The sequence below is a fragment of the Anas acuta genome, chromosome 5 (assembly GCF_963932015.1).
Source record: "Anas acuta chromosome 5, bAnaAcu1.1, whole genome shotgun sequence".
NCBI lineage: Eukaryota > Metazoa > Chordata > Aves > Anseriformes > Anatidae > Anas > Anas acuta.
The window spans coordinates 10,517,390-10,531,517 of record NC_088983.1 but is presented as its reverse complement, the minus strand read 5'-3'; the positions used below and the strand labels follow the sequence as shown (position 1 = coordinate 10,531,517).

The following is a 14,128-nucleotide window of genomic DNA, read 5'->3' as shown; positions in this document are numbered from 1 at the left end:
AATAATAGCCAAAAAATGTGGATATATTCATTTATGTTTTCTTAATTCGCAAACTAATAAAGAATTTAATGTATTCATTTTTAATAGTCCAACAGTAACAACTACCTTAAAGAACCTTGGAGCACTTTACAGACGGCAAGGCAAATTTGAAGCTGCTGAAACATTAGAAGAGGCAGCAATGAGATCTCGTAAACAGGCAAGTATGAAAATTCCCCTCAGTGCTATCCCTGCATTATGGTTATGCAGACTTTCAGTTTCAATATCTATCATACATGCAGAATATATAAACATTTAGCTATTCGCTGGCTGGTGCCTGGTGTCCCCCTTGAATTTCAGTCTGATCGAGTGATAAATGAATACCATCCAAACAGTTAATTGCTATGGCAGTGACACCATGTACCTGGGACATGATTGAAATTGTGGGTGAAATTATGTGGAAAATGGAAAAGCTGAGAACATTGTGTTGGCCAGCAGTCCTCAGCTGGATACATGCCCTGGGAGATGAACTGTAGCTAAGGGAGAATGGAGAGTTTGTGTTGATAATCTCCTTTGCCAGTACTGCTGTTCTGTCTGAGATGCACTGCTAATAATGAGCTGTCAAACTTACAGATGTTCTTGTTCTTCCCGTCACTGACTGTGACTGGTGCAGACTGCTTGACTCTAACCTTTGGAAGACCATTACAAACCTATCAGTTGCAGAGAATAGGATGGTGATTCAAGTTTGAGGAAGACTATTCCGCTTTCTTTAAGGCTGTCTCTGTGTTGTCAAATCTCCTGTTCAAGTAACCCTTTCTCACTGTTAAAAGATAGGAAAGTGCTTTTGTTTTCTTCCTTTCCTTTCAAATGATTTCATAGAATGTCTAATATGAAAGTATGTAACGCTGGACAAGCAAACAAGGATTGTCGAGATGGAAAGCAAAAATATGAAAATCAAAACAAATTAAAAAAACCTTGGAAAGTTCAATTTTAATTGTCTTATGGAATAGTAAATAGTAAATAAGATCTATATTTTTCAGAAGCATTTTTTATGTGGCCATCTAAAATTCTAAGCTTAAATTCTTAGTTCAAGTAAAATCACTTAAATGATGGACCATATCTTTATTGATAATGTACTTTTTCATTTAATTGATTGTACTAATTTGAAGTTTCCATTTAAAGAATGATTTTTTTTTTCAGTGTATGGTGCATTATACAAGCAGACTTTTAGAAAAGTGATAGAGCAAAAGGTACCTGGCAAATCTCCTGCGCTCCTAGTGAATTCAGCAATAGCTCTCTTTGACACAAGGTGACACAAGTTCACTTTTCTACAAACGGTGGAAAACTAGAAAGTGTTAATAAATGGAATATATGTAAATAAATGGAAAAACTGTTAAGAGCAAAGCATGAATGTGGGAAAAAAGTTCTTCATTAGGGGAAATTAAAGGATGGGGGGAAATAGTCAATACAGATACTTTATTTTATTGAGAATGACTTTGGTACATTCTTACTGATGTTTTTTTTGGTGTGTCTGTCACTGAAATGTGATTTGAAAATAAGAAATGAATGTGCATTGCAACATATATCTTAATGTATTTCCTTTGGTTCTTAGTTTTACTGTTGTCATTACATGTGATTTTTTTGATTTTTTTTTTTTAAAGTGGAGATACAGCAAAGGTAAATACGCATAATATGATAGTATAAGAAAAGAAAAATTGCTTGAAGTTATATTTGCATATTAAAAAGAAAACTTCCATTGGTGTGTAATGTAATATATACACTGATGCTGCCTCATATGTCACATCAAATGCAGCATTAGCCTTGGGCATGTAGGAGACGTTGCTGTCTTCCTAGAAGCATTGAACACTACCTTTCTATTAAGGGCATTAGAGAACAGGCAGGGTTAATGCATTTTCCCCTTCTGAGCTAAAAGCAAAGAGGTGTTTTTGTTCTGAGGTGCGGAAAAGCATCAGTCCTCCGTGGCTCTGTTCTCCTTCATGCATGTTTTGTTTGCCTTAGCTTCTGGGATGTACGTGCTAGGTTTTTGGAGACCAGTCAAGTTCTTTTCTTTGCCCTTCTTCCTTCCTGACAAAATCAAACAAATTTGGAAAGTGCAGTTCCTCATCATTTGTTGTTGTTTGTTTTTTGGTAGTGGTGGTGGTTTTTCATTATTTTTTATTATTATTTTTATTTATTTATTTAAATACATGAGGTAAATGAGATGATAACTTTGGAACAGAGCCTAAAGTCCATATGTGAGTTATCACCACCTTAGCGGTGAATTAAAATAGATTTATGCTTTTTATAAGCTGCTGCTAAAAGGATTGGTACAAAAGCTGTTTTGAGTCTATGCTACTCTGCCGTCTGTGAACTCAAATCGCTTTTCTGTGCCATATGGCCTCATGGAAATGAAAATACACGCTCGTTATATATTGGTTTCGTGGTTCCGCGTGTGTAGAATTCCATTAGGGAAGGCTGTCCAACTCTTCAGTTAGTGGAAAGCAGCTGTTGGGATCCAACAACCTGATTTCTTCATGCCACTACGACAGCAGGCGTCATTGTTATTCATGTATTTGCTCTGCATTTAAGAGTGTACGTGTCAAAAGTGTATTATTGTTTACCTTTTAGAATTGCCAAATTCTGATTACATTCAAATCAGAAATAGTGTTCCCAGTACCCTGTGTGACATGTAATGCTTTTGTAAGCTATTATCAGTGGATTTCATCGCTTTTTACTGGATAATCACAGTGAAGAATAATTGTCTGCTTATACTCACAAGCTATCTTTTGCCTATGTGGTTAGTTCTGAGCAGGTGATCACTGACCGGTGCAAGTCTTAGAATCGGTTTCATTTGTTTGTCTTTTTCTCTTCCTATTTTTAAAATTTGCAGTTATAAATGCTGTTTTAGAATGTAACATTATGAAAAATAGAATAGGTAGAATTTCTGCATGGTTTCTGTATTCTTTTTTACATTGTGCTGGACTTCATGGATTTGCCCTAGCGATGCCCTCTTTTATTTGCTGCTGATGCTGCAAAGTAAAAAACGCAGAGTATTTTTGTATGTGCAGGGTATTCTTCTGGGATCTCTTCCTGTCAGCAAAAATTATTTATGATGTGGACTAGGTTTGTTATAAAGAAAGTGAACATGATTTGGGCTTTATTTTTATTTCTAGTTTCTGTGCTAAAGACTTCTCCCTGCACTTTCAGTGCAGGGTAAAATACCTCATAGAAAGTATTTTATCACTTAAAGATATTTAAAGGATTACTTGGTAATCGATAGGCATTCTTTAAAACAAGCTAAATATACTCTATTGTGTGTATATCTAGTCTGTTCTGCCTATTATAAGCTTATTTGCTATTATTCTATTCTATTTCACTTCTATTGTATTTATTTCTGAAGGATATATTACTGTATTGTTTCATATGTCAGTATTTTAGATAAAATGCAACTGTGTATAGGAATTAGGTATTCAGATGCAAAAGGTAGTTGTTGAAAGCAGAATCAGAGCAATGGAATTGTGTATTTGACTTGTTTATTGATATGGTTATTTTGTGTGAATTGCAGATGAGTACAGCAAGTAATAAAATAAAACCTTTTTCTGTTTTATCTAATTCTCAGGGTCTTGACAATGTTCATAAACAGAGAGTTGCTGAAGTGCTGAATGACCCTGAGAGCATAGAAAAAAGACGAAGCCGAGAAAGCCTCAATGTTGATGTGGTAAAATACGAGAGTGGGCCTGATGGAGGCGAGGAAGTGAGTATGAGCGTAGAATGGAATGGGGTAAGTACAGTACACAGTTAAAGAAAATAGCCTAGATCAGTTATCACCATCACAAATCCTCACCAGCCTATCGTATCGTCATTGGTCCGTGGTTGATCTACTTTGCCTTTTTTGTAATTCTGCAGAATCAGTTAAGAAATAAAGAGTAATATCTTGTTTTTCATAAGATCATATCGAAACCAAATGTAATGTTTTAAAACTTTAAAACATCCTTTCTGTTGTTGTCCTGAACGGTGAAATTTCGTAAAGAATCCCAAGCAGTTGAATTTAACTCTGAGTTGATTAATGCTGATTGAGTGTCCTGGTTATGGTCTGATGTTTAATTGCTTTTCAGTGGGTTTCTTTTTACTGGTAGAAATATTCTGGCAATAAACTTTTGCTTTTGCTTTTGTCCTTTCAATGCCATGTTTGCCCACAGTTTAAATGTTTCCTTGAAAGTGCTGCATCAGTTGGAATCACATTTGCTATGGAGATGTATTAAGTGTTAGAGGTTTTAAAGTAAATTGATGAGCCTAATATTAAAATAATTCCAGTCTCCACCTTACACAACTTACTAGAAGAAACAGCGTAATTTTTCAGGCTGTTACACAATCCATTTGAATACACAATGCCATCACATAAGAAAATGACAGCAATTTCACATTTCTTAAGTGAAATATTACTATCACTTTCCCATGTTGGAACTTAACTGGAGTCAGGGCTTGTTTCTGTTTTTCTTATGTCTTGGCTTCACAGCATAACACTGATTGTCACAAATTAAAAACACACACATGATGTGATTACATACGCATCTTCTAACTATTGCTTTCCTTTATTTCAAAGACAGTGCAACCTTTCAGTTATTGGTCAGGTTTATGTACCTGTTGACTTCCCACACCAGCTTTCCCATGCTTTATCCCATTGCTAGCAATGGGATATCAGTTGCACTGTTAACTAACTCCCAGCTGTAGTACTGCTGAAAACACTCTGTTGGATGATAGAAGTGGTGTACTTGCCTGCTTTTGCTTTATGGGAGGGGAAGTAGCCTACTTTGCAATACTGAGCGCTCTGAAGTTTAGTTTCTCTTACAATAGCAATCTTTTTGTTTGTTTGTCTGTTTTTAAGCCACACTTCACAAATATTAGAAATATACAAGTTCCAAAGAAACCTTGATAAAACATACACTGGTTTAGTTTCAAAGGAGAATGTTCTTTCCGTCTTTTCTTTCGTCTCCTTGTCATTGTTTTCTTGGCATTGGTGTTCTCAGTGCCAAGACAGTCAATCAGCATCTCTCGTGAATAACACTGCATCATTAATAAATCCAAAGGAAGGTTGGATAACTTTTTTTAACTCTAATTTTGCCCATTCAGCGTTAGAACTGTGTACTGTACTCCTCCCTGAATTTCTGCTGTACTTTGCATGACTGTATGTTCTAAATGGATAAAACTTTTTTCTGTTATTGACATTAATTAAACAAGCATGCAGGTTTTGGATTGAAAGGGCCTTCTGGAAAAACAATGGACAGTATTTCTAGGTCAATATTTGAATGGGACTCAGTGATAAAATTTGTTGATCTGAAAAATTAAATTTTCTCCTCCCAAGGCAAATTTTTCATTTTTAGTGTGTTCAAGTGGCATTGCTTTATTCTGGTCTTCATTATTTACTTTTTTTTTTTTCCCTCTTAAGAATTTATATTACATGTTATATATAAAGTGGGCAACTCTCTCTCCCTCCACACTGCTAGTGTTTCCATCTCAGTGCTGTTCTTCCCTGTACATATATGGTGTAGTTTTTTTACCCTTTGTGTGTTTCCTCCAGACAAAACATTCTGATTCACAATGTATAATAGATTTTTAATCTGGCTGTCTGTAGAGTTTAAAGAAAGGCTTGCCTTTTCCATTTAGATTCTTCTGAGGTGCTCAAGCTGACTCATGTTCTTCGCTGTCAGAGAGAATAGATGGAGTCTGTAGAGCATCAAACAATGATTTTTTTTGTTGTTGGAAGAGGACATTGTAATTAAGTGACTTCTATATGAAATTCCTAGTAAGCACTGTGTGCTTTAATGTAATGTCATATATTATTACAAAAAAAAAAAAGTGAAATATTGAACCAGATCTGTAATTAACAATTAAAATTAGCTAAGGTTGTGCATCTTTAAATGTTTCTTATGAAGCCAGTCCTTTAAATCTAAGAAGATATTTGAATATTCAATGAAATATTTTGTCTAAAAACACCAAAAATTGGAAATCTGGCAAATTATCTTTGCAAATATTTTAAATTTATTCTTGTACCTCAAGATTCTTATTGTTTAGTATATCTGTCTTTTTTATCACTGTCACTTTCTAAAGAAGAAAATAAATCTGTCCCCTCTTGCACCACTTTTAAGAAAATGATAGTACATCAGATGGGCATTTTTGTAAATTGATTTTGCAGCCAGCTGGAGGACAGTTAAAAATCTTCATGATATAATAATGTTTAATTTAAGGTAAAGTTTTTTAGTGTAAGGAAGTATATGGGTTAGAATAATAAAAGATATTTCAAAAAGCTGGGCTTTGGGGCAAACAAGTCCAATTTCGGGTGTGAAATGAACGCAGTAAATTTTGTTACCATATACTAGCTGGCAAAAGTTGCTCTAGTTTAATGAGAAATGTCAGACAGTCAAATCAGATGGGCCTTGTAGCTGATAGCTGTAAAGTACAGGAGATAATAATAGTGGGGAGCTGTAAGCAAACAGAGAAAGGTGATTCTCATTCCCTGAGTGATATAAAAATTAGCAGTTTTACTGTTTGCTGTTTTTTTTACTGTTTTTAAAAATTGGCAGCTTACTTATTCTGAATATGTTAGCATAAAAAGTTATACTCTGTACCTACCAAATCTGTCTTGCCTTTGGTCTTTGGACCATTGTGACTACTGCAGCATGACTAGTTTAAGAACATAGGAATAATTGATCCTTCATTAATTGAATATTTCTAACTGGAATTTTACACTCCAGTTTATTCAACCCTGCCAAACAGAAGCGCATATTCTTAAAAGTTTGACCAACATTTGCAATTGGATTTGAGACACAACTATTCTTTGGTTAGATTTTGATCTCCCAGTCACTCGGTAGCACGGCATTTTGCCACTTCCAAAACTCGTGTTGGTTGCTGTCTGCTCCAGTTGCTGTAGGTAAAGGCTCTCAACACACATGGACAGTATAGGTAGTGCTGTCTGCACTTGTACCAAGAGTGGAGGTTGTGTTGATTGAACCCCAGATTATTTTTAAAGGCAAGTTCTTTCAGCTGCCCTGTTGCACTAGTGAAAGCAGAGAAGTTTCCACTTGGATTTTTTTTTATATATGTATATTTGTATGTGTGTATACAAACACATAAATGTTTTAAAACATATTTAAGAGACTGAATTGACAGTTAGATGGATTCTAATTCCCTAAGGGAATGAACAGAATTTTGTCTGGAGGCTAGGGGCAGACCTCGTTCTTCTTAGAGTTCTGTTTGAGGAAAATCCTGACAGAAGTTAAAGCTGAAATGAATGCACCTTGTTCTGTTTCCTCCTTCTCTTTTTATTTTTTCCTTTATTTTTGCGTTAACGTCAGCTGAAAAATCCTTTCCTTGTTTACAAAATGCAATATCAAGGCTCTCCCTTCTTAAAGATGTTTTATGTTTTGTACCAATTCTAACATGACAAATGCCCAGCATCATTCATGCTCGTTTGTACATTGTACATCAGTGATATAGGCTGAACTGCAGAAACTTTCATGTTCTGGTAACTGCAAGGGCCTGCACTTTGTACTTGAGCGCAGTCCAAATACTCTGGAAAAAAAAATAGCTTTGAGCGTGACCTAGAAATACTGTAAACATAACTGTTCAAAATTGAAAACTGTTGAATTTTTCCCAACAGTTTCATTCAGTTTTTCTCTCTCCGTTTCTGACAGGCCTAGATGCCTTTTGTGGTTCTTATACTGTCTCCTGCATGACGGGCGTGCACCATCTTCAAGCTTTAACTTCTCTCTTCAGTACTGACTGCTGTGTTTTAGCAAACCCCTTAAGATTCTTGTCAGAGCTACACTTCCCTGTAAACTGGCCATTCCTTCAGTGCTGGTGTCTTTTTTGGTTTTCTATTTCTGTACACGTGTAGCTTTGCCAAATATGTATCTAGTCATACAAAATGTTATTACAACCATTTGCTGTGTAATACATTAGTAAAGAAGTAACAATGAACTTTATAAGTAGCTGTTCACTATGGAAAAAAAAAAGGTAGTTAAAAGTATCACACAAGGTATTATTGAAATGGCATGATGGTGATCTTTACAGGAGAAAAAACACCACAACAAAACAAAAAAAAAAGAAAAAAAAGAAAAAAACAAAACACGTAAAAGTAAGGCATGTTCTCCAAGTGCTTTAAAATGTATTTAGAGACCTATTACATGGTTAACATCAATATGGAACTCTGGATGTCTTCACTTATGATTATTCTAAAGTAGCATTGCTGTTTAGTCTTTGTGTGAAATTTTGGCAATTATGCTTTTCTCTACTAATCTTGGTGTTCAGTGATTTGTGTATTTGTCTTTCTAACTTCTAATAAACTCACTCCAACTCAGGTGTCTGTCTTGGTCTGCTTAGTAGCACTTTGCTTTCTTCTTCCACAACTCTTCCTTTCGTAATCACATAGGGTATCTCTGAGGTAGGAAGTGGTCACTTTTAATAAACTGTTTTGTTTTTTGTTTTTAAGAGTAAAACATACCAACAGAATTGTGCTCAGTTGGAAATTTCTTTGGATGAGCACAGCTGTGTAAAACATGAACGCAATATATAAAAAATGCATTTTTGTCATGTTTTACGTTTTCTTTGGTGAGAGTTAAAATGATGCACAGCAATTTAACCATACATGCTTCTGATCAGAAATATTTCGCATAATGACTTTAGGATTAAACAAACATGTTTGCAAGTACCATAGATATTTAGAAAAAAAATAAAACAGTTTTCTTTCTAGATTGATGGAATGCTTTCACTTGGGGCTTGTACTCTGTTAAACACAATGCATTCTTATGAAATGGTAACATGGTGATGGTGAATGGTTTGACATACTGTGGCTTTTTTTTCCTAATTATTATGAATCGTTGCTTGAGCATGTCTTCACAATTCAGAAATTTTTGTTACAGTTTGATGGAAGGAACCATTTTGGATTGGTAAAGTTGTAGCTATACGGTATTCTCTATGTAGGTAATTGTACCAAGGTTATATTAATATCAATATATATTTGTAACCAGGTTTGGGGGAGGGCAAAAGGCTCTTGCAGTTTCACATTTGTTCAATTTTTTTCAGGATGGCACTGGATCTTTAAAACGCAGTGGTTCCTTTAGCAAACTTCGTGCTTCCATTAGACGCAGCAGTGAGAAGCTGGTTAGAAAGCTGAAGGGAGGAAGTTCACGAGACAGTGAACCAAAGAATCCAGGGTAATTATCTATTCTTAGCTGTGCTGGTGTGCCCTCGTTCTGTGCCCCCGCTGTAGCCTAGTGCAGTACCTAAGGCAGTATTTTCTTCTGCTTAGGTAACTGCATGTCATGTAGAATAGAATCTTAAAGAAAAATAAAATAGAAAAACTTATCTTAAGCATATAATGAAAGTTCTTTAATGTCTGAGGAATTATATTTGCTTTTAAGAATTAACTCAATTTTTATTTTTTTCCCCTTTTTATTGCATTAGCCACTTGAATAAACAAGCCTTGTAGAATTATTGGTCAGTATTAGTAGTAAAGTTCTCCTATTCACACAGCAATAAAGGATGATAAATATTACCTTTGCTTTTTTAACAATAAAAGCTTAAATACAGTAAACCTAAGACAAGGATTTCTGTAGTTTTAATATATTAACATATTGTTGTGAGTATAAAGCAAATTACTGACTTGAGCCCTTCTCAGTATTTTGGGAAAACCCAGATTTCAGAGAGCAGAGGAGAATTTTGAAAAGCTTGAACCTACTTGTGCATCTCAAACATTTTGACCTTCAGCGTCAAATTTTATTGATTCAGAGTTTTCACACTTTCCTAATTACCATATGATTATGGTTTTGGGTGTATGTATATTTCTAGTAAATGCATAAAAAACATTCATCACTTTCTGGCTGCTGCAGACACACTGAAGTGTTAAAAATTTAGTACTCCTGTTTTCATAATGGTACTCCTTGGGTGTTTGGTTTGGTTTGGTTTTAGCCCCCCAGCATGCTATCAGCTTTCCCTTGCTGTGGGAAACTGGATCTCAATTAGTTAATAGGAAACTCTGCCAATGTGAATTTGAACTGTTTTAAAACAGTTAAATTAGAGAGCTTGGATTAACTTCTGACTGCATCTATGAGTAGTAGAATAGATGATGATGGCAATATCTGAGAATGTGATCTGCAGGCAAGTTCTCAATGTATTTTGTTAGTGCTCCAATGAAGTTTTGTCTTAATGGCTTCACGTGGCTGTGACACATTGTGTACAGCTGCAGTACACACAAAGATTTGTGATTATTCATCAATCTTTTGAATTTTCTTCCTCACGTATCTCTTTCAACTTCAGCTTGATCTGATTTTCAAAATCTTTAATTGAAGTTTTTTTGCTGAGCTGTCGCAGACTTGATGTTGAAGGCACTGAATCAAATTCAAGGTCAAAACTCCCTTTACATTTATCGATACATAACCGAGAACTGCCTCTGAGATGACAGATTGGGAATGAACTGTGAAAAACATGTAATTAGAAGAAAGAAGTATGTAAATGTAGGAGGAGTTGTAGAAAATATGCAAGTGCAAGCCAGAAAAGAACAAAGGAATTTTCTTCTTGCTTTCAGTATTAGTATTTCTATACTTTGGTTTTATGTTTCTACTCAGTTCTGGCTAAAGTTCATACATCACAGTTCAGGTACAGCCTTGTAGGGATATATATACTTATATTCAGATTTAATTCTGCATTTGCTCCTCCTTTTTGTGAGACATGGAAGGGTCTTCAGTTTCTTAAAAGTCAGAGTTTTATTCCCTGTTTACTGTAGTAAAGACAGCTAGCTTTTTCTGCAGCTGAAGTAAGTACATGATTATTTATAGTACATTAGTTACAGCTACTTGAAGACATTTGTCTTTGCAGTGTCCTGTAAAAACTCTTCTCCTTCTTTATTGCCTGCATTTCTGTAATGTTATTTGACCAACATAAAAGTAATCTACCCACATAAAGTTAATTGCATTGTGTGGTCTGTATCAGCAGATATTTCCTCAAATAAAGTCATTGGTATGAAAGAAGTATGGAAAGATGGCATTATCTTTCTTGCATTCCCTTTTTGACAAAATCTTCTTGGTTTTTACTGTTATTCTCAAAGAATAGTTTGTTTTTAAAACATGTAATAAATGTGTTGTATTGGCAGCCGTTTATGTAGGTATGCACATTGAGCGTGTTGACAAATATTACCTTTCTGTTCTTGTAAGATATAGAACCTTTTAAATCCTAATTTATATTTGCATTTCTTATTAAAAACAGCTAATACTCCTGGTATTAAACACCAGCTTTGTAGATCATTAAGCATAGCTGTACATATTGATACTCTAAGAAGGCATTCTAATTTAATTTTCTGAAGAAACTTTAGTAAATCGAATTAAATATATTTTTTTTCTGTTTGAGTTCACTAAAAGGGCTTTTAAGTTTTTATAATGCAGATGTTTTGATATTTAATTATGAGCTGAATATTACAATACTGCCATAGCATATATAGATGTCATTTTTGCTACCAACTCGGCCAGTTTAGGTAGAAGATTTACATGGCTCCCTTCTTAGCGATATACTCTGCAGTCCCTGCTGGTGTCTCTATGAAGGCTGCTTTATTTTGAAATTTATTTACACATGATGCTTATACTGTGCTTCTGTAATAAGTAAATGGTCTGATTCTAAATGAGAAATACTCAAATAGAAATATATTATTATCACAGCATGAACAAAAGACTTAATTTTCATCTTACTGCTTGGCACAGAAGGTTGAAGAGAATAAAGTGGAAAACTTACCAGGGAAATCTGTTGTCAAAAAGACTTCTGCATTACTTCAAGAAAAAACAAACTTCCTAAGAACTGTTCATTGAAACATACAATAGCAGAAGCATGGTGTCAGTTCTGTGGTTATTTACCGTATTTCAGAATTCAGTTCTGCAGTGATTTAACTTTGCTTATAGTGTGTTAGATTTGAATTTTTCCACTTATAAAATTTTATCATAGAACAGAACAGTTAAGATTTGTAATTTAAAATGGGAAAAAAAAAAAAAAAGCTTTCATTGTTGCACTTACATATACAGCAGAAAAACAATTCAGTGTCCTTGTTAATTGTTCAAATTTCTAACATGGAATGTAAGTGCTTTTGTCAGACTGACATTCTTAAATATTTCTTAATTAAAGATTGAAGTTTTTGTTTTCTAAAAATAAAAACCTCATACCTCACAAGTGGTGTGATAAATACTTTAATTAGCACTTCAGCAAGGACATAAAACCACTTATAAAAATTTACACAAATTTTTCTATTTCCCTGGAATGTTTTCCATGAACCTTTATGCTCTTTTTGATGAGAGTTTGATGTTCTGTGTTTTACGAATTAACTTTGACTTCCATATATAACCTCTGCTGTACACGTTTCCTTGAATAAATGAGAGGTGTATACTATGCATGAGTCTTTGCTTTGTTGTTGCTAACACTCATGTCAAATATTTTAAATTGTGTGCATTCTGGCTTTTGAAACATTCAAATTCCTTACTAGGAAAAAAAACAAAACAGAAGGCGTGTGTTGCATAGCAGCTGTTGCCTGTGTTCATTAGCGTTTTGGTTCGTTTTTCTGCTAAGCCTTTGCTTTATGAAAACACTTAAAACACATGCTAGACCTTGACTGTTAGTCGTCTTGCTTCAGTAGAAAGAAAAACTGGTTAGTGCCTAACGTGGTCTGTGTGGATAAACCTTTCCATGTTGTTGGAAGGCATCGGAAACTTTGTGTGGACCTGGTACAGCTGTAGGTAACACTGCAGGCTTCGCGCCTCGTTTTGTTGTGTATGGTTCACCAATGAACATTAAAAGCTCTCATTGAGGAGTTCTTAACTCATTAAAGAGCTGGTCAAAAATCAAGGCTAATCCAGGGCGTTCTGAGTAATGCACATATACCTTGGGATTAAGGACATCAGACCTTGATGTTGTAGTCACTGGAATCTGAAACTTCAGACTAATTCACAGAAATGTAAATTTCATTACACACACTTTAAAATATTGTTGATAGATGTTATATATGTTTTAGAAATGGAGATAAATTATTAATCCTTACCTCAAACACCAGTAGATACTACTGGGATATTTTAGATACAGGGATATTTTGACTGTCAGTAGTTCCTGTATAGGTGATTACATTTTTTTTCCTCATCCACTGCCTTCAGTACAGTATTCTAGGGTTGTTGTTACCACTGCTCGAAGCACTGTAAAGCCAGCACGACCAAAGATTAAAGCAGCAAACATCTTATTTCTCCTCACCTTGAAATGTTTAAGATAAAATATACTAAAATATTTTTTTGAAATAACAGATTTTGGATTTATATAGACGAGGCAGAAAGTACTAAACTAATGATTGTTTTACTTTTTCCAAGTTAAATACTGCCAACGTGACAAATTTGTTTCACCACTTTTGCCTAAAATGTTGGAATGTTTTGATGCTCTTATAAGAAGCTGCACAAAAAGGAAAATGAGGATTAGCAAATTAAAAATTAATGTTAAATCAGTGTATTAATTTGATGTGCTTTAAAAACGGAGATTTCATTTTTAGTTGCAATTAAATCAATTGCCTGAAGTGTTTAAGCTCTGAGGAGCTTGTAATTTGTTTTAGATGTAATTAACAACTGAATATAATAAATATTTTAATTCATATAATTATCTTAAGGGGTATTCCTCCGATCAGTTTGGGGGCATTGTTAAAACTCCTTTAACTGTGCATTGGTCGTTGTTGTACGTGTGTTTTTAGAGCTGTTAGTTTTCAGCTATTCTGATCGGTTTATCCTTGCATGTTCACTGTCCTGGTTGCAGCATGAAGCGTGCCAGTTCTCTGAATGTTCTTAACATGGGTGGCAAGGCTACTGAAGATCATTTTCAAGTAAGAAGCCCTACGATATTCTTACAAAAATAGATAGTATTGGTAGGGTTTGGGATTAAAAAAAAAAAAGTGTGATAAATAATCAAACAACAGTGATTGGCGAGATCCTAAATCATCAAGATGTTTACTAAATGATGCCTTGAGCATATGCTTTAACACTTTCGTGAATTAATCTTAATCTTAAGCAAGTACTTAAGTCAGATTAGTAAAGACCATTAGTTTTTGTGATATCAAGCAGTCTCTGGCTTTGGACTGTCTAACTATTAA

The 14,128-nt window shown here is 34.6% G+C and overlaps 1 protein-coding gene across 7 annotated transcripts in view; it reads left to right on the top strand.

Moving 5' to 3' along the window:
- The window catches only part of KLC1 (kinesin light chain 1), a 49,628-nt gene that overhangs the window by 29,259 nt on the left and 6,241 nt on the right, over nt 1-14,128 (top strand). For 2 of the 7 annotated variants that reach the window (XM_068682631.1, XM_068682630.1), the window contains exons 12-15: nt 88-196; nt 3,596-3,757; nt 9,058-9,188; nt 13,795-13,861. In XM_068682631.1, coding sequence (XP_068538732.1) covers nt 88-196; nt 3,596-3,757; nt 9,058-9,188; nt 13,795-13,861 — 469 coding nt within the window. Of the gene's footprint in view, nt 1-87; nt 197-3,595; nt 3,758-7,667; nt 8,102-9,057; nt 9,189-13,794; nt 13,862-14,128 lie in introns of those variants that run through there. The other 5 variants (XM_068682632.1, XM_068682634.1, XM_068682633.1 and 2 more) reach the window with 5 other exon arrangements.